This window comes from Coregonus clupeaformis, unplaced genomic scaffold, assembly GCF_020615455.1.
Source record: "Coregonus clupeaformis isolate EN_2021a unplaced genomic scaffold, ASM2061545v1 scaf0480, whole genome shotgun sequence".
NCBI classification, from domain to species: domain Eukaryota; kingdom Metazoa; phylum Chordata; class Actinopteri; order Salmoniformes; family Salmonidae; genus Coregonus; species Coregonus clupeaformis.
Genome location: NW_025533935.1, coordinates 95001 through 114569, shown reverse-complemented (window position 1 = coordinate 114569; position 19569 = coordinate 95001). Strand labels below are relative to the sequence as shown.

At 43.4% G+C, this 19569-nt stretch overlaps 1 protein-coding gene across 1 annotated transcript in view; it reads right to left on the bottom strand.

Moving 5' to 3' along the window:
* Positions 1–143: 143 nt before the first annotated feature.
* LOC121540841 (DENN domain-containing protein 5B) overlaps positions 144–19569 on the bottom strand; it is a 40481-nt gene continuing 21055 nt past the window's right edge. Inside the window, exons 7-21 of the mRNA XM_041849953.2 lie at positions 19536–19569; positions 19345–19432; positions 18901–19020; positions 15282–15434; positions 13807–13891; positions 13465–13540; positions 12609–12737; positions 12242–12363; positions 8523–8668; positions 8224–8342; positions 7686–7873; positions 7212–7294; positions 5277–5403; positions 4862–5024; positions 144–2398 (exon numbers count right to left, since the gene is read on the bottom strand). The exon at positions 19536–19569 is cut by the window's right edge and continues 117 nt beyond it. Of these exons, the coding sequence (XP_041705887.1) occupies positions 2215–2398; positions 4862–5024; positions 5277–5403; positions 7212–7294; positions 7686–7873; positions 8224–8342; positions 8523–8668; positions 12242–12363; positions 12609–12737; positions 13465–13540; positions 13807–13891; positions 15282–15434; positions 18901–19020; positions 19345–19432; positions 19536–19569 (1817 nt within the window). The 3' untranslated portion in view covers positions 144–2214. The remainder of the gene's footprint in view (positions 2399–4861; positions 5025–5276; positions 5404–7211; positions 7295–7685; positions 7874–8223; positions 8343–8522; positions 8669–12241; positions 12364–12608; positions 12738–13464; positions 13541–13806; positions 13892–15281; positions 15435–18900; positions 19021–19344; positions 19433–19535) is intronic.

Below are 19569 nucleotides of genomic sequence, written 5' to 3'. Positions count from 1 at the left end.
ATGTATGCCCAAACAAACATGATTATTAAACAAATTATATAACCAACCATTGCGCGCGGACACCACCTTTGCATCAAATGACGTAGCCTATCATAGGCCCTACAGTTGTGAGAATCACCCAACAAAACGAAAAGTCAGTTTTATATCTTAGCAGACTTTAATCTTTAACGACACAATTCATTAATGTTGAAAATAACAGATTACTTACCCTAATATTAATTTTCAAATAATAATAATAATAATAATAATAATAAGCTAGAGACTTCATCATTGTGGGTTTGACAAAAAGGATTGTGCTTGCAGGACAGTGCAGGAGATGACATTTTCCACCATCTTTGGACCTCAACCAAAAAGCAAAATGAAATATAAATATAATATCAAGCTTGTTTTTGAAGAAGAACCTCTTCAATGTTTTGACCTAGCAATTACAATTAAATAAGCAACATGACATTTAGAAAACAAAATGCAATTTTCTGTCAATAGAATGTTGACAGTTGGGGTTTCTCTCTATCAAATGAAAAGGCTATGGTAACATTGTATGACTGGACAACTTCTTACAAAGCAATGTTCAAATAAAGTCACAGTAAAAAAAAAAAAAACTTGTAAACAAATTTAAAATTGACAAGACCATTTTCAATATTTCAAACCAATATTTTCAATATTTCAAACCAATATTTTCAATATTTTTGTCAGCAAAACCAGAATGACCCTGTAGTAGGAGGCAAAAAGTCAATAGAACAATACACAGACGGGCCTAAGTCAGGGAACATTGAGAAGATTAGTGCTGCTAGGGCTTCAGTAGGTTAAATAAAACTTCCGATGTACAGGACCAGGCAACTGTTGCACAGACAATTTCAAGAGGGTAACACATTCGTTTTTGGTAACACTTTACATCAACTTTCATGAAGGAATTAATAAACTATGAATGAAGTATTTTTTGTAAGCATTACATTTTATAACATTTATAGTTTATAAAGCATTTATGATGGTTTATTCAGGAAAGTTATTATCAAGTGTTACCAAGTTTTGGAGAACAAACATCTACACCAGCATTTGAGCAGAGTAACTATCCTTAATCTCAATCATTTTTTAGATTAGAAATTAATCCATTCACAATGTCCATACCATAATAATACAGACGATCGGGCAGCAGAATAACTGTAGCTAGAGACTACATCACTGAGAGAAAGGAAAAACATGGGGTGTATTCATTAGTGCACACCATTGCAACCCATAGCAAAATGTTTTGCAATGGGAAACATTTTGCAACGATAACGAGCATTCAGTTGTGAATACACCCCGATATGGCCATGCATGTCAGGTTTATATTCCAAGGGCAAGCATAACAGCAATAAGACTTGGGTTAAGTAAGAGCAGGACAGGTAGGTGGAGTCAAAGTTCATCACAACTCTTTTCTCCCTTGCCCCTTCACAGTGTGAGCTGAGACGTCAAAGCTGGTTGGTTAAAAGGTAATCACTCCGCCTCACTCCAAGAGACAGATCACAGTGTAAACAAGAGGAAAATAAATAAAATACTGTTTTCTTCTGTATGTATGTATGTATGTATGCAGGGAAGCAACTTTGGTTTTAGAAGTGGGGGGGATCTTTTTATATTTATTTTTATCTAGCCTACCTGACCGCTAGGAGGCATCCGCATGGCCCTAAAGCACATAGATGGCTCGTTTTGTATCACATTCCAATGATAAAACTGGGGGGGGGACAAAAATGTAATTTCAGTGAAAGTTGCGCCCCTGTATGTATGACATTGTAACTTCAATGGATATGACATTTGCATCAGTGAATGAGGCAGTAGGCCTGCTGTGGTGTGGCAATATAGGCCTGCAGAACCTTGGGGTTCCATCCCCTCCCAGACTCCCACCCCCAAAAGTCTCCCATTGTCACTTCCTCTCTCCTCATGAGAGTTCAGCTGTCCAGTTCTGACCAGGCAGGCCCTGCTGGCTGCGTCTCAATAGTCTAAAGTGACTTCCTGTCCTCGGGTCCTCTCCCTCACCTGCACTAGATCTGACAGGATTGAAGAAGTGATGATCCCAATGAAGGGCATGTGTCATACTTCTTACTTACACCTGCCAAGTTCTCAGATCAGTGCGGAAACGAAGGAGAGGACACATGGAGAGGCAGTCACTCGACACTATTGAGGCCCAGCCACCCTTTGTGCGTTGTGCAGTCTGTGGATAGGGGTTAAAACACCATGGGGTTAGAGATCCACCCCCTTGACCAGGGCGGTCTCCAGGGCGATGGGAAACTCGTGGAGGGTGTGGAGGACGCGGGAGAGTGAGTGGACGGCGGCACTATCCCGGACCAGCGCGGACTTCTCGTATTGACCAGCCGTCAGGTGGCACTCGGCCAACAGGGGGAGCCACTGGGGCAGCAGCCGGTCCCTGCCAACACACAGGGTCAAAGGTCAAATCATTATCGCCACAGGTCTGTTCAGGAGGGAGCAACACTACATAACACTCAATCAGAAATGCATTGTGTAGAACAAATCTGAGTTGCATTTATGCCATAATGGTTACGGTTTGGAATTGGGGATAGGAAACCAACTTGTACCTGGAGCTGTTGACTAGGTTCTCATAGATGCAAGTTAGCATTTTATTTAAAATTCAACAAAAGCAATTGAGTGAGCACATTCGTTGTGGGTTTAATTTGATGATTCTTCCAGTAGTGGTCAGTTACTAGCTAGCTAGGTAGGTAGTCCGTCTCAGGAAAATGTAAATACAATATATAGAAGAGGACTATATCGTAATAAAGCCCCGTTTTCAAAAGCAAGCTCCAAGGTCTACCAAAGCACCTCAGACCACTTACTTCAATCAACAGTCTTGTTTTTCGTTTATTTTCATCATCAATTAATTGCATTTATATGCATTTCAGAAGACCTCAAAATGCATGAAATGTAATGAGGAAATCGTATCAATTTAGACCATACACCAATTAACAAACCAGATTAATTGTCATTGTATGTAAAACGTATTAGTTACGTTATATTTTACAGCCCACTGCCCGTTACTTAGAAATTATTACTTATTAAAACAACAATTGCCTAATAACTGCATAGTTATTACATTTCAGTTTCTTTGAAATTCATTGACACAAACGTCACTATGTACCATTTGGTAAAAGGTTGTTTACCAATTGTGGTGAATTCTTTGAGGTAGGGACCAGAAGGCATCTTGTTTCCACATAGTTTCTTAGTTAACTACCAGGTAGGTACCAGCTTGAACAAGACATTACCCAGTTATTCAGCCAACTATGTATCCTACATTCCAGTGGAGGCTCCTCAGATGAGGAGGGGGAGGACCAAAAAAATAGTGAAACATTTAAAAAGGTTATCCTTTTTAGATAAAACTATACTAAATATATTCACATCACCAAATAATTGATTAAAATACACTTTTGCTATGAAGGTCTACATTAGCCTCAACAGCACTCTGTAGGGTAGCACCATGGTGTAGCCGGAGGACAGCTATTTCTCATCCTCCTCTGGGTACATTGACGTGATATTTAGTCAATTTTTCACTTTCACTTACTTAGCAAATGCAGCTTGCTAGTTTAGCCTACTCAAACACCCAGCTCAAACAGAGGGATGTTATGTTGTTCCAGCTAGCTAACACTAGAACTCTTCCAAGTCAAGGTAAGCTTTTGGTTTTATTAATTTCTTGCCACCGGGGCCCACCGGAGTAACTGCTAAACTGTTTACTGACTGTACACTGTATGATTGTAGCGGGTTTACTAACACGTTAGTTCTATTAGCTGTGTTGACTATGATGTTACTTTAGCTAATATGGTGACAACAATGTAGGCTGTGTGTAGAGGTTATGATATGGCTTGGAAAGTATTTTTTTCGCCTGGTCACATACAGCTGATGTGTTGTGCATTGAAGTCCACAAGCGAAGGGAAAATGTGAGAGGAGGAGAGCGCATAGATGCGAGAAGGAATACAACGTGGCTGCTATGAAAGTGAACTGTGTTTACATATGATCAGGTGTGTATTCATTCTGCCGATTCTGTTGAAAAATGTTTCTTAAAGGGAAGCAAACGGAACGGGGATAAACATACCTGAATTTGTCCAATTGAAACTCTTGTTTGCAACTGTTGGACTAATGATTACACCCTAGATCAGCTTGATGCAGGCAAGAGTGTGTAAGGCGGTATTGAATGTCACCGTCTGTCCATGTGTCACTGTCACCTCAAATTTCTCTCGACCTGTGTGCACCTTTCATTTATAGGCTTGGTTGTAGAAACCTCATGATGGGTATAGGGAAAATTCTAGTATCATGTAGTAGCCTAAACCTATCAATGTTACATTGAACTGGTTGAATGAAATATGAATGACAGTCATCCAATATGCTGTAATAGAAATAACGCCATGCTCATTAAAAACGTCCTCCCTCATCTTAAAAACGGCACCGACCACCACGGTTCGGACCACCCCTACGCTGTAGGCCTGCAGCAGCCCAAATTCCTAGCTGAAATAACTGTGTGTGATGTAAATGGATCAGGTCTGTGACTGAGGCCTTGGAGACCAGTCCTGCTGCAGGCCACTCCGGCTGCGGAGTGCTCAGGGGCTTCAGGGAAAGGGAAAGTGTGTCACTTGACTGATAAAATTAACCACCAGAGTGGTGACGTTCACATTTTCATTAGAGGGCCCTGTTTGAATGCATCTGTCAAGTCAGACTTGCACAGTCGACACAACTGGGGTCTATTCAGAATGATGCAACGTTCTGTACGCAAAGATAGAAATAGGATGAATAAAGATGGAATTAATCTGTTCTACAAAATCTGTTCTGTGACGTTAGACCATCTCCCTTTCCATTGCCGTTTGAACCTTCAACTTTGACCTCTCACCTAACTCCCAGGCAGACCAGCAGCTGGAACTTTCCCTCCTTTCCGATGTTCCGTGACGAGGCGTTGATGCCGTTGGCATAGTGACACAGTGAGTCACATAGCTCTGTTGACCCCCGCAAGTCACCCATCTGATCCGCAGTCTCCATGGAAACCACCCCTTTCTCTGTGTGTGCAGTGCGGGGGGCAGGTAACACAGAAGGACAGGGACCATAGAAATACAATGACTAAAACACTCGCAATTCTCTTTCTATGACAAGATGATGCCGTTTACTGGGGCTACTAGATGAATCATGCTGTGCTGCACTTACATTGAATAATGCAAAATTTAACTTTTTAAAATGAGCCACTAGATGGAGACAATTTACATTACTACACTCCACATATTCTGTCCCCCCCCCCCCACACACACACTTACCCACAAAGTCCCATATGAACACACTCCTCTGAAATAGGCGCGAGGACTTGAAGCCGTGGAGGAGGAACTGTTCCAGGGAGCGCACCAGCCCCCCCTCTCCACAGAGCAGAGCAGTCAGGTTCCCCCTCTGAAAGGAGATGAGAGGGGAGAGGTTCAATCTTATGAGAGTCGCTAACTTGTAGAATATGGTTCTGGTTAGCTACCTGGTGGCACTATTTAACCTAACTGGCCACAAATTCAGATATGGTTTTAATGGCCATTCAGTTACAATGGTAGAGTTTAAAGAGATTGAATAAAAAAATAAACTGAAAACGGCCTGTGGCATCGATACGAGTCAGAAACATTTATTCTAGTGTCAAAATTGACTACAAATTGTAAATTGGATAATATTGGTCATAAAATCAGTCTCGTCCAAAACGGAGATTATTAGGAAGTTTTCCTTGGGTTGGGTTTATTTCAACCCAAGTGATCGTCAATTCAGAGCACAGCTGCACAAGACCCAATCGTAATTCCCAGGACACTGACCATGGTCAATTTCGTTTGACTTTGGATATCCATATGGGGCTAGTTAGGGGCCATCAGTTAATTACACAATATACATGGGAAAATATTTTAATTTCAATAGATCCAAATTTCAATGATATAAGAACTTCAAACCAACTATATAAATTGTAGAAATTCATACACAAATATTGAATGCATTTAAATGAGAATACTGAAAATTGTCACATTTTTATTATGTAATATATTGACAGTCCCACATATAGGCTATCCAAAGTCAAACCAACTTTGCCATGGTCACACACCCACCAGCTGAAGCCAATCGGCTAAAGAAGTTGGCTAGCTTCCAGACACAAGACCTGGTTAGACTGTTTCAAGTTATCTAGAAGGGTGAGTGACTAACTGTATCCTGTTTTGGCTGAGTGAATATACAAACGCTTCCCACGTGTGAACACCCCTACCCACCCACACCCAAAGCACGCCTCCAAGACCCAAATCTCATTCTCAGTTGCATTTCCTAATGAGGATGACTGAAAGCGAGGCTAAATCAGTAAGTTCAGCCCCCCTTTAAAGATGCTACATCCCTTTTAAGCTGGACATAGCAGAACACTCAAACTGCGGATGGAATCCCTCTGAAGTTTCTTCGGAAACCTTCCAGCCGCATTCATTCAGTCGTCCTTACAAATTAAGCACTATTGTCTTGCCTACAGTGTTGTACAATTGTTGGACTGGAGTGTGGAGGAGTTGAATTATGGTTGCCAAGGTGACAAATTTAAGCCCAGGGCGATATTATCTAGTACACTTCAGTTCCAGAGAAGGCTCTCAAAGCACCACGATTCCACTTTCCCTCCAGGTTCCAACAGCCTATGATGAAATGAAAAACCAAATCCAAAGCACTTGCTGTGACAGAATTCCCCAAAGCAGCGAGTGGTTTCTTGGAAGCTCTTATAAATAATAATATAATTTCATGCTTTTTAAAGGCACCCCCCCATTTTATTTCATTTACAATTCACTGAGGGCCGAATCTGCATGGCTCCTCCGCCTCTACTACGTCAAGGAAAGGTCAATGTATTAAAGCTGATTGGTCGATGCATTGTCCTGGGGGGAGGGGTTAAGTGGTAACCGATAAAAATGTAATTACAGTGAGCTACTGTCTCCACAGGGCTGGGGTTTTTAAGGGGAGTTCAGACTAGGGATTTTAAAGATGTCAGAGCAGGCTTTTAAAGGGGGGGGGTCAGAGTAGGCCATAGACTAGAGAAAAAAGCAAGCCTGCCTTTAAACTGGGAGATTCTGCCTTGCAGAGTGAAGGTCGTGAATCGTGCTGATGATAACCTCTAGACACACGGAGAAGCATTGATCCAGACACACACACAAACAGCAGCAGAAAGTCTCCTCTGCTCCCTCTATCTGGAATCTCTCACACACACAGCCTACCTCCTGCTCTGCTTTGTGGAAGTGCTTGACGAGGTTGTTCACCGCCTCCCTCATATCCTCCTGCACCTGGACAGAGCAGAGCTCTGAATGGAGGAGGAGAGATATGGTAGGAAGGAGAGAGAGAATGGAGGTAGAGGGAGCATGGGAGAGAGGAATTGAGACGTGAAGATTGACAATGGCATGAAAGACGATATTGAAGGGGAGAAAAGATAGAGCATTAATAGTAAAGTATAGCGATGAATTACAGAAAATGTACAAAAAGTGCACATTTACTCATGACCATAGGAAAGGTAAAATATGATGGTTAATATAAAAAGTGTAATATCAGTTTTTTACTTTCCCTTCATAAAAGTACAGGTACAAACTGTTACCAGGTGTAAATGCTCAGTAAATCTGAGCCCTCAGTGTGTGTGTGTGTGTGTGTGTGTGTGTGTGTGTGTGTGTGTGCGTGCGTGCGTGCGTGTCCATACGTACTGTTGCTGCGGCCCAGAGACCCCAGACCCCCCGTGCGTCCGCTCTGAGGGGGCGAGCCCTGCTCCGGGGGCGTCCCCGTCCACCTCCCAGAATCCTCCTCTCCTCCGGGCGACACCAGCTGGCCAATCAGCACCCTCTCCAGGCTTCCGTCGCCCACACCCTTCCCCAGCCAGCGGCCGCACGGGAACCTGGGAGGAGAGTGCAGGTAGAGAGATAAGGGGGTCAGAGGTTATATGTGAAACAGGGCAAAGGAGCAGTCAATTTGAAAATTTGTCAATTCAGAATTTTGAAGCAGGGTCACGTTCATTAGGGACTAAACAAACAGAAGGACAACCTGGACTTGTCGAATCCTAAACACAAATGTTTCTTTCCTGTTGCAGAACATTTTAAATGGTTTTCCGTTGTGTGCCCTAATGAACACAACTTGTGAGAGTACAGAAATTAGAGCAACACTAACTAACTTGGTCAAAAAAATGTGTGCAGTATAATGCAGGTTTAACAGAAGAAATGGTGTGTCCATACAGTATGTGTGTGTTACCTGTAGGTGTGTCCAGTGATCTCATTGTGCACAATCACACAGTCCACCAGACACTTAGCCAGCAGGCCAGAGTTCTCCTGGCCCAACTGCAGGGTGCTCAGTCTGCCCAGGTTCTGACACTAACACACACACACACACAGAGAGAGAGACAGAGAGACAGAGACAGAGAGAGAGATAAACTAGAATAAGAACAGTGTGTGTGAGCGCGTGCGCGCATGTATGTTTGATGGAGAATTCCTAAGCAGTAGCTTCCATCCGCTCCACCCAGCCCAGGGAAACAATGGGACGGAGCACCTCACCTGGAAGAAGATCTCCTGTGTGTTCTTGGGGATCTGCCTGATCCCTGAGTCGCCCAGCTCTCCAGAAACACACACCCAGGGATTGGACATTGTCATGGCAATGCTCAGCTTTTTCATGGGCGTTATGACAACACGGTACGGAATACCTGAAGAGACGAGAACATTTACATTTAGCAGATGCTCTTATCCAGAGTCGACTTACACGCAGTCAACACATTTCAGTGCAACGTTAGATGTTTACGGACTGTAAAAGGTGGCTTTAGTTTAAACCAGCTAAGAATGTTTAGATCCCAGAACATTTCTGGTACGTTAATGGTAATGTTCCTCTATCCAAGATGACAACGTTCTTAAGACCATTCCTTCTTAAAAACCTTCCAGGAACAGTCCAAGAACGTTTTCAGAACTGCAGGGCGGATGCGGACTTGATATGAAGATATTGCAGAAACATTATCATACTAATAACCAAAACGCTTCAATAACATTAGAACATTCTCTCATACAACCAAATAGGAATTAGGAACCCAATGAGAACCCCCCCCCCCGGTTTCAGTATCTTGGAAGCTGGGATGTGTTCATTAGGGCAGGGGTTCTCAAAGTGGGGTCTGCGGGAGGTACTACAGGGGGTGCGCAGCCAGATCTCAATATATACACTGCTCAAAAAAATTAAGGGAACACTAAAATAACACATCCTAGATCTGAATGAATGAAATAATCTTATTAAATACTTTTTTCTTTATATAGTTGAATGTGCTGACAACAAAATCACACAAAAAATATCAATGGAAATCAAATGTATCAACCCATGGAGGTCTGGATTTGGAGTCACCCTCAAAATTAAAGTGGAAAACCACACTACAGGCTGATCCAACTTTGATGTAATGTCCTTAAAACAAGTCAAAATGAGGCTCAGTAGTGTGTGTGGCCTCCACGTGCCTGTATGACCTCCCTACAACGCCTGGGCATGCTCCTGATGAGGTGGCGGATGGTCTCCTGAGGGATCTCCTCCCAGACCTGGACTAAAGCATCCGACAACTCCTGGACAGTCTGTGGTGCAACGTGGCGTTGGTGGATGGAGCGAGACATGATGTCCCAGATGTGCTCAATTGGATTCAGGTCTGGGGAACGGGCGGGCCAGTCCATAGCATCAATGCCTTCCTCTTGCAGGAACTGCTGACACACTCCAGCCACATGAGGTCTAGCATTGTCTTCCATTAGGAGGAACCCAGGGCCAACCGCACCAGCATATGGTCTCACAAGGGGTCTGAGGATCTCATCTCGGTACCTAATGGCAGTCAGGCTACCTCTGGCGAGCACATGGAGGGCTGTGCGGCCCCCCAAAGAAATGCCACCCCACACCATGACTGACCCACCGCCAAACCGGTCATGCTGGAGGATGTTGCAGGCAGCAGAACGTTCTCCACGGCGTCTCCAGACTCTGTCACATGTGCTCAGTGTGAACCTGCTTTCATCTGTGAAGAGCACAGGGCGCCAGTGGCGAATTTGCCAATCTTGGTGTTCTCTGGCAAATGCCAAACGTCCTGCACGATGTTGGGCTGTAAGCACAACCCCCACCTGTGGACGTCGGGCCCTCATACCACCCTCATGGAGTCCGTTTCTGACCGTTTGAGCAGACACATGCACATTTGTGGCCTGCTGGAGGTCATTTTGCAGTGCTCTGGCAGTGCTCCTCCTGCTCCTCCTTGCACAAAGGCAGAGGTAGCGGTCCTGCTGCTGGGTTGTTGCCCTCCTACGGCCTCCTCCACGTCTCCTGATGTACTGGCCTGTCTCCGGGTAGCGCCTCCATGCTCTGGACACTACGCTGACAGACACAGCAAACCTTCTTGCCACAGCTCGCATTGATGTGCCATCCTGGATGAACTGCACTACCTGAGCCACTTGTGTGGGTTGTAGACTCCGTCTCATGCTACCACTAGAGTGAAAGCACCGCCAGCAATCAAAAGTGACCAAAACATCAGCCAGGAAGCATAGGAACTGAGAAGTGGTCTGTGGTCACCACCTGCAAAACCAGTCCTTTATTGGGGGGTGTCTTGCTAATTGCCTATAATTTCCACCTGTTGTCTATTGCATTTGCACAACAGCATGTGAAATTTATTGTCAATCAGTGTTGCTTCCTAAGTGGACAGTTTGATTTCACAGAAGTGTGATTGACTTGGAGTTACATTGTGTTGTTTAAATGTTCCTTTATTTTTTTGAGCAATATATATCTATATATATATATATTTAAAAAATACATTTCATTTTTGTAATGAATACTACTAACAGATTAAACTACTTTTTGCCAAGGGAGCCGTGGAATAAGTTTAAAGTGTGTAATACAATACAATGATAGTAATCTACAATTTATATGTTCTTAACCCTGGGCAACATGGGCATGGGAGGCTCACAGGTATATTGGTATCCATTTTATCAACTCAATCCCATTTTTTATATTTTTTTATATATAAATGCACAGAAATGTAAGCTTTAAAACAGCAAAGTTCTCTGCCTCTTGGCAAAATATGTAGAATTGCAGGATATTAGCTTTAAAGCTGCAACAACAAAACATCTCTGCCCCATGACAAAATATGTGGAATTGCAGGAAATTTGCTTGAAAACTGCAATATTCTCTCTGATGCCAAGAAGCGAGCATTTTAAAATGTTCTTTCCCCGGGCCCGAGACTTGGTTCGTCCAACCATGCACTGCAGACGTCATAGTAAAACTCCCTGTAGGCTATTTTTTAATCACACTCAAGTTGTGGTCTGATAATAACGGGGTCCCTGATTAGCCTGAGTACCAGTCTCTTTAGTGAACATTCCATTCCTTGCCACAGAGACTGGCCTTATGCAGCTAGATTTACGGCGCAGTCGCTGATTGGTAGTTGGAAACAACACTAATAGTTTCCATGACAATGTTATGGAACACAGGGTACGAGCAAATTTGGCGGAATATAGAATTCAAATTTTAAGAACAACAATCTTACACATCTGTCTTCACTGTTCCCTTCTTGCTCAATTCATGCCTCTCCACTGGCCTCTCCACTGGCCTCTCCACTGGCCTCACCCTATTCCTCTTACAGCCCAATGTGTCCCAGAAGTAGAAATATTGTTTGGTCACTTATTTTGAGCAGAAAAATAGATAATTATCTATCTACACACACACACACACACACACACGAGGAAAGAAGTACCTTGCTCTTGCTTGCTGGATATACAGTAAAATAGGCTACAGCGTTCACAATGAACTGGCGGGGAAGTTTGAATGGCGAGGACTTTTGTTCTGTGACGTGATCACATTGGCTGGTGCTAAAAATGAAATAAATGGGAATCCTCTGTTCTCCCCGCGCCCAATGTTTATGTTTATAATTAAATCTATTGTCAGAATGCCCAGTGTTAGAATGTTTCCAATCAAATGTATAAATTAAGTTAGGATCAAATCCTCCGATCTCCTCAAGCTCATTAATGATAGAATGTTCATGTTTGAAGATTGCTGAAAGGCAAGGAGTGGAATGTTAGCGAAAGAGACTGGTACCCAGGCCATATCCCTGATGAATTTGTTAATCACAAAAGGCTTCCCCGGCCTCAAAAAGTTTGATAACCCCTGCATTAAGGCACCAAAAAAACAAAAACATTTTACAACAGAAAACTAAAAAATGTCTCATTGGACAATCCCAGGTACTTCTTCCGTTTGAACACAGCCCTGTGGAATCTCCCAGACTTACTGATGGAGGTGAATGTGCGTGTGAAGCAGAGGTAATCCACAGTGTTGAGTGACAGCAGGTGGAACAGGAACTGCTCCCGCTCCTCCTCACACAGCAGGAATGCATAAGGCTTATACAGCTGCCTGTAAGGAGAGAACAGAGAGGTTAACACACAGAAATGAAGCATGCATCTGAAGACTCATCTGTCTGTTACCCTTTCACGTTACCGTGCCAACCCCAACTGTGCCGGCTCAGATATTTTCTTTTCACATTGTCCTTTCCAGCACGGTTCTAGCGGCTATTGTGGATGTGCAACCAAGCCAGCTCAGTACAGCTTGGCTCTGCTCAGCTCAGTAGTGTGAAGAGTGTATATGTGATGTGTGTGTACCTAATCAGGTCATGGTTGGCCAGCAGCAGTTTGAGGTGTTGTGAGAGCAGTTTCTTCTCCAGGGCCAGATGGATCCAGGCCCGGGCCCGACCCACTTCACTGAGACCCCCACTCATGGTCTGGACAAACCTGAGGAGGTAAAACACAGACATCCTTTGGTTTTCAAAGAGAGCAGTTTGTTGGTTTGTGTTGCGCTGTGTTTTAGGAAAGCTGGCGTGGTTTCAATTTGATAAAGCGTCAACCACTTGAAAACCAAGAAAAATGATTCCCCTGCCTCAACCAATTCTCCCCACTCCGACCACACCCCCTGCGTCGGACATGTTGGTTTGGAAACGGCCTAGTAGCGCTGCCATAACAACGATCACCCCCCTCTTCTACGCCCATCTCCTCTTCTTCTGATTCAGAACGGGGCACACATTGACCTCATATCCTGTATAGAGTAGGGTTGCAAAACTCCCTGTAATTGACCAAAGTTACCAGAAATGTTGGTTATTAAGAGGTAATTTTGGAAATCTATGGACACATTGGTCATTTATACTTTAATGTAAAAAAAAAAAAAAGACAAATACATTTAAACAAAGATTCTTTGTATGTGTCCATGTTGTCCATTCATTTCTAGTAGAGACCATGTCCTTCAAGAGAAAATAGCCTTCATGAAAAAACATCTCAACAATGACATCATTTCCAGTGAAATTTGCAACTCTTATAACTAGATTTTTTCACAACTGCAAAAACATTTACATAATAAAATAAAAAAACTTTAAAATATTTAATTGTGAAACCCTCATTAAAAACAGCAACAGTTTTGGGTTACATTTAAGATCATGTTTTACAGCTTTGTGAATCCACACATTACCTCATATCCTGTACAAACGAGCCCTTCGGTGGTGGAAGCCCTTCCTCCAGCCTCCTGCTGTCCGACCCATTGGACACTGTAACCAGGAAGAGAGTGATTGGCAGATGTGATCACTTCACAGAGCATACCTAGCAGACAAACTACTGTATTATCTGGTTAATGACTGGTGATGCTAGCAGACCAGACCAATAAAATATTTCCAGATGGATATTACTGTACAACGTTCCTAATATCTACAGTATCTAGCTTGGTCCATCATCTGTTTGTACTGTAGATCTAATGCCAATGGTCATTGTCATCACAAACAGATCTGGGATCAGGCTAGTATGCATCTACTCTGACCTGGAGACTCGGCATGTGAAGGTGACTCCATCTTGTCCTCGTTGGCCTGGTAGTAGAGCAGGTGGGACCACAGAGCCGAACTACCCTGGACGGTACAAACACAAAATCAACACCACTCACACACTCAACCACATTTAGGGAAAAATGCTTTTAAAAAGTATATTGCAGCGTGCAGATTGCTAATTTGCATGTCTGTTTGAATCCTGGGCTTCAGTGCACTCAGAAAGAATTCATAGCCCTTAAATTATATATATTTTTTCCCCCTCACCAATCTACACACAATACCCCATGATGACAAAATGAAAACATCTTTAGACATTTTAGCAAATTTATTGAAAATGGAAATAGTATTCACCCCTGAGTCATTAGAAGTCTTTGTAGAAGCACCTTTGGCGGGGATTACAGCTTTGAGTCGTCTTGGGTATGTCTGCATCAGCTTTGCACATTTGGATTTGGGGATTTTTCTCCCATTCTTCCTTGCAGATTTTCTCAAGCTCAGTTAAGTTAGATGGGGAACAGCGCTGAACAGCAATCTTCAAGTCGTTCCACAGATTATCAATGGGATTCAAGTCTGGGCCACTCAAGGATTTTCACATTCTTGTTCTGAAGCCATTCCAACATTGCTTTGGCTGTATGCTTGGGGTCATTGTCCTGTTGGAAAGTACATTTTCTCCCCAGTCTAAGGTCATTTGCACTGAAGCAGGTTCTCATCAAGTAGTTGCCTGTATTTGGCTCCATTCATTGTTCCCTCTATCCTTACCAGTCTCCCAGTCGCTGCTGCTGAAAAGCATCCCCCTTAGCATGATGCTGCCACCACCATGCTTCACTGTAGGGATGTGTTAGACGGATGATGAGCTGTGCCTGGTTTTCTGTAGTTCTTTCAGAGTGGTCATTAGGTTCTTGGTCACCTCCCTGACCAAGGTCCTTCTTGCCCAGTTGCTCAGTTTGGTCAGACAGCCAGCTCTAGGCAGAGTCTGGGTAGTTCTATATTTTTTCCCCATTTCCCAATGACTGAGACCATTGTGCTCTTGGAAACTCTAGAAATTGTTTTATACCCTTCCCCAGACAGAATTGTAATGAGGCATATATCTCGGAGATCTACAGACAGTTCCTTGTACTTCATGGTATAGTTTCTGCTCTGACTTGCACTGTCAACTGTGGAACCTTATATAGACAGGTGTGTTTTTCATGTTCAAACAATTGAATTGGCCACAGTTGGACTCCAATCAAGTTGTAGTGACATCAAGGATGATCAAAGGAAATTGGATGCACCCGAGCTCAATTTGGAGTGTCATGGCAAAGGAGTGTGAATTTATGTTCAATCAATTTGCAACATTTCAAAAAATTATGGGGTATAGATTGGTGTGAAAAAACCCTCTATTTAATCAATTTTGAATTCAGGCTGTAACAACAAAATGTGGAATAAGTCAAGGGGTATGAAAACATTCTGAAGGCTCCGTCTGTGTGTGACTAACCTGTTTGAGCTGTAACCCGTGGCCCCAGGTCCTCTCCAGCAGGTCACAGAGGCTGTGGATCAGTCTGTTCTCCTGCAGGCCTGTAATGCTGGCCTCGCCCTGACCCAGCTCCATACTCTCCTTCCCCATCCTTTCCATCAGCATACGCCTAGTCTGCGCCACACAATCAGGGTTACATCATATCTTCCATCTTAGGCTTTAATCTTAGGCTGCGTCCCAATTCTACACCCTTCTCCCAAAGTGTGCCCTTGCAAACACCCAGTCATGGTTTCAGGATGTTAAATCCATGACGGGGAGTGTGCCAGGGCACAGACGGGTTGTCTGACAACGTCACAAAAATAAAGTGTGCTCAACGATAGGGCCGGAAGCCGTGCGTTATGATTCTGGACGGTCAGATAGCTAGCAACAATGACAAGAAGCTGCCAAGTGGGGAATCGTAGGTGGCTTGTTTCAGCTAGTTGCATCTTGATACCATGTCTTGTTTTTTGGTGTTGACTGATTTCATGTCAATGCTAATATGGCTAAAATTCGCTAGCTAGCTAACCAACAACTAACGTATTTGAGAGACAACAAGTGGTCATTGTGCAAATGTATTTATGTTTAAAATCAACATTTGGAGAGGAAATAGTTTACAGGTTGCCAACCCAGTCTATTTTGCCCCATAGTTGCGCCCGTGTCGGTTTTGTTGCTAAACAACCAACCCGTCTATACTTCAGAAGTGTGGACAATTAGGACACACATCCTAAATCTTCAATTGACATCAATGCATGATTCATGCTAGGGTCAGAATTAAAGCTGGAATCCGTAGAGGTGAAATTGCCACGTCCGTTTCCGATATTACAACAATGATGTCACTTCAAACAATGGATAAACTTTTTTTCCCATCAGACATCATTGCACATCACTGCACCAGTGATATAATCATTTTTTTTTTTTTACACCTCTCCTCCTTATAAACAATACAAAAACAATAACAAATGTGCCTGGGGTGACCAGTGGCATGGTTTCACCTGATGCGGATCCATCTCAGTTTTAAGCACATTGAACTTAAGTGAGGAGGACTTGGCCCTCATTGAATGTAGTCTTGATTGATGTCATTTCAAGCAGTGGATTTTTGGGATACAGTTGCCATGCATACAGGCACACTGCATTTCTCACGAGTCACGACACAACAGACCAGGGTTTCCCAAAGTCGGTCCTGGGGCTCCTCCTGGGTCAGAGTATGTGAGCGGAGTTGAACTGCTCCGGCGCTCCATGTCCTTTCCTACAGCTCTGCTAAAAACCGCTCCAAGCTCACAGGAAAGAAATTCCAGATCCAAATTCGCTCCATTCATTAAAATCACAATTTAACCAACACCCATCTATTTTTGTGACTACCTGGACCTACCAATTGGTTTTGAAGTATTGAAACCAAACCATTTGGATTTGAATGAAAAGTTTTTGAATAAACATGAAAAAGGTGAATGTAAGAAGTGCTCATCATTTCAAATGTATTTTTTTTTATTTATTTTTATTTAACCTTTATTTAACCAGGTAAGCCAGTTGAGAACAAGTTCTCATTTACAACTGCGACCTGGCCAAGATAAAGCAAAGCAGTGCGATAAAAATAACAGAGTTACATATGGGGTAAACAAAACTTAAGTCAAAAATACAACAGAAAATCTATGTGTGTGCGAATGTAGTAAATTATGGAGGTAAGGCAATAAATAGGCCATAGTGCAAAATAGTTAATTTCGTATTAACAGTGGAATGATAGATGTGCAAAAGATGAAGTGCAAATAAAGATACTGGGGTGCAAATTAGCAAAATAAATAACAATATGGGGATGAGGTAGTTGGGTGGGCTAATTACAGATGGGCTGTGTACAGGTGTAGTGATTGGTAAGCTTCTCTGACAACTGATGCTTAAAGTTAGTGAAGGAGATAAGGGTCTCCAGCTTCAGAGACTTTTGCAGTTCATTCCAGTCATTGGCAGCAGAGAACTGGAAGGAATGGCAGCCGAAGGAGGTGTTGGCTTTGGGGATGACCAGTGAGATATACCTGCTGGAGCGCAGACTATGGGTGGGTGTTGCTATGGTGACCAGTGAGCTAAGATAAGATGGGGATTTGCCTAGCAGTGATTTATAGATGACCTGGAGCCAGTGGGTTTGGCGACGAATATGTAGTGAGGGCCAGCCAACAAGAGCGTACAGGTCACAATGGTGGGTAGTATATGGGGCTTTGGTGACAAAACGGATGGAACTGTGATAGACTACATCCAATTTGCTGAGTAGAGTGTTGGAGGCTATTTTGTAAATGACATCGCCGAAGTCAAGGATCGGTAGGATAGTCAGTTTTACAAGGGCATGTTTGGCAGCATGAGTGAAGGAGGCTTTGTTGCGAAATAGGAAGCCGATTCTAGATCCAACTTTTGATTGGAGATGCTTAATGTGAGTCTGGAAGGAGAGTTTACAGTCTAACCAGACACCTAGGTATTTGTAGTTGTCCACATACTCTAGGTCAGACCCACCGAGAGTAGTGATTCTAGTCGGGTGGGCGGGTGCAAGCAGCGTTCGGTTGAAATAGGCTACATATTAAACATCATATAAACACTCTAAATAGGTCAGGAGCCAGACAGGGAGCCTAAGAAGGAACGGAAATGAATTATTTAGGCTATATTATATCCTACAAAGAAATGCATTGTGAAGCATTTGTGAGTGCGACACAATAGGCCGGTTGGGACGTAAAGAGCTCAGCAACAATGGCATCCGGTCTATAACCTAACCGTTTAGCACCATACCAGCAGCTCCGCTCACATACTCTGCCCTGGGTGCACGTTTTGGTTTTTGCATTGGTTATTTGAAACAGACCTGTAGTGCTAGGGCAAAAACCAAAACATGCACCCAGGGGGGAGGACCCAGGTCAGACTTTGGGAAACCCTGCAACAGACTACAGGTAATGCACACCTCGACACTGCTTCCCTCTTGAGGACAGAATAACAGCACCCACACATTGGTTACTTCTGAAATGGCATCCTTTTCCATTTATAGTGCACTACTGAGGCTCTGGCCAATAGTGGTACACTATATAGGGAAAAGGGTGCCAATTTCAGACACAGACAATCACTCGTATATCGATCTTTAATATGCTGTCTTTACAATCCCGTAAGGGATGGGTTGCCAACTTGCGATTTTGTATTAATTAATTCATACGGTGTGATTCTCTGAGTCGATGTCCAACAGAGGTGCTATGCCCCTGTTGTGGTTAATCTAAGATAACTCAAGAAATCTGTTATTAATTTTGACGTTTTTGCCAAGGAGATGTTGTCGCGCAATTTTACTAACTAAGATGTTTGGTGCAGCATTTCTCAATGAAAACATGTGCATGAAAACAAGTTGTCTCTCGTTGAATGACAACAAAGACTTTATTGAAGAATCCCTACTGTTGAACAATCACTGACGAAGGGGCGTAGACGTCGGCTCCGAATTTAGGCTGGCCTCCTGAAAAAAATGTGTGAGACCGAACAGCCGAATAAACCCTTCCGAAGTCCAAAACGAACAAAAACGTCAAAATGTCATCCTAATATATGCCCGAACTCTACCGGCTGGGAAGCATGCAGACTCCATAAGGAGACCCCTTACCTTCACGCGACACTCCCTCAGCAGCCCCTCCACGAACCCCCGCTGGGTTTGAGTGACAGCTGAGGGGGAGGGGTCAAGCAGCTTGGACTGGTTTATGCTCCTCCTCCCCGGGGAGTACTTCTATTGGATAAACAGAGAACAACAGCCAATCAAACAATACTAAAAAGTTGATTCTGAAAACAACCAATAACTCCTTTACTGGCCCAGCCAGTCCTGGGTTTGTAGATAGGACTGAAACAGAGAGGCACTACCTGGACTTGTTCAATAAGAAAGGCTCATTTTCTTTTTTCTGTTGCTAAACGTTAAAAAAAAAAAAATCCACTGTGTGCCCTTATGAACATGACCCAGAAGGCAGAATTGTGTTCACGCAAAGAAAGGTAAAGGCATCACAGTATTGCTTACACCAGGTAAGGGAAAAGGGCTATAGGTAAAGCAGGCGTTTACTTCTCTCTGGTCATTGTCCAGTCCTGAGGTGGTCTCAGCGGTCACTGGTCTCTTAGGGTCGCTCCTGCGAGTGTTACGACTTGACCACCTGCACACAGGGGCAACCGCATCAGACACAATGTACTGTGTGTGTTTGTGTAGGTAATTGTTGTGTACGTGTGTCTGTGTATATATGGGCATGTGTTACTTACTTGTTGGGGTGGTGTCCCTGCGCCAGTACATCAG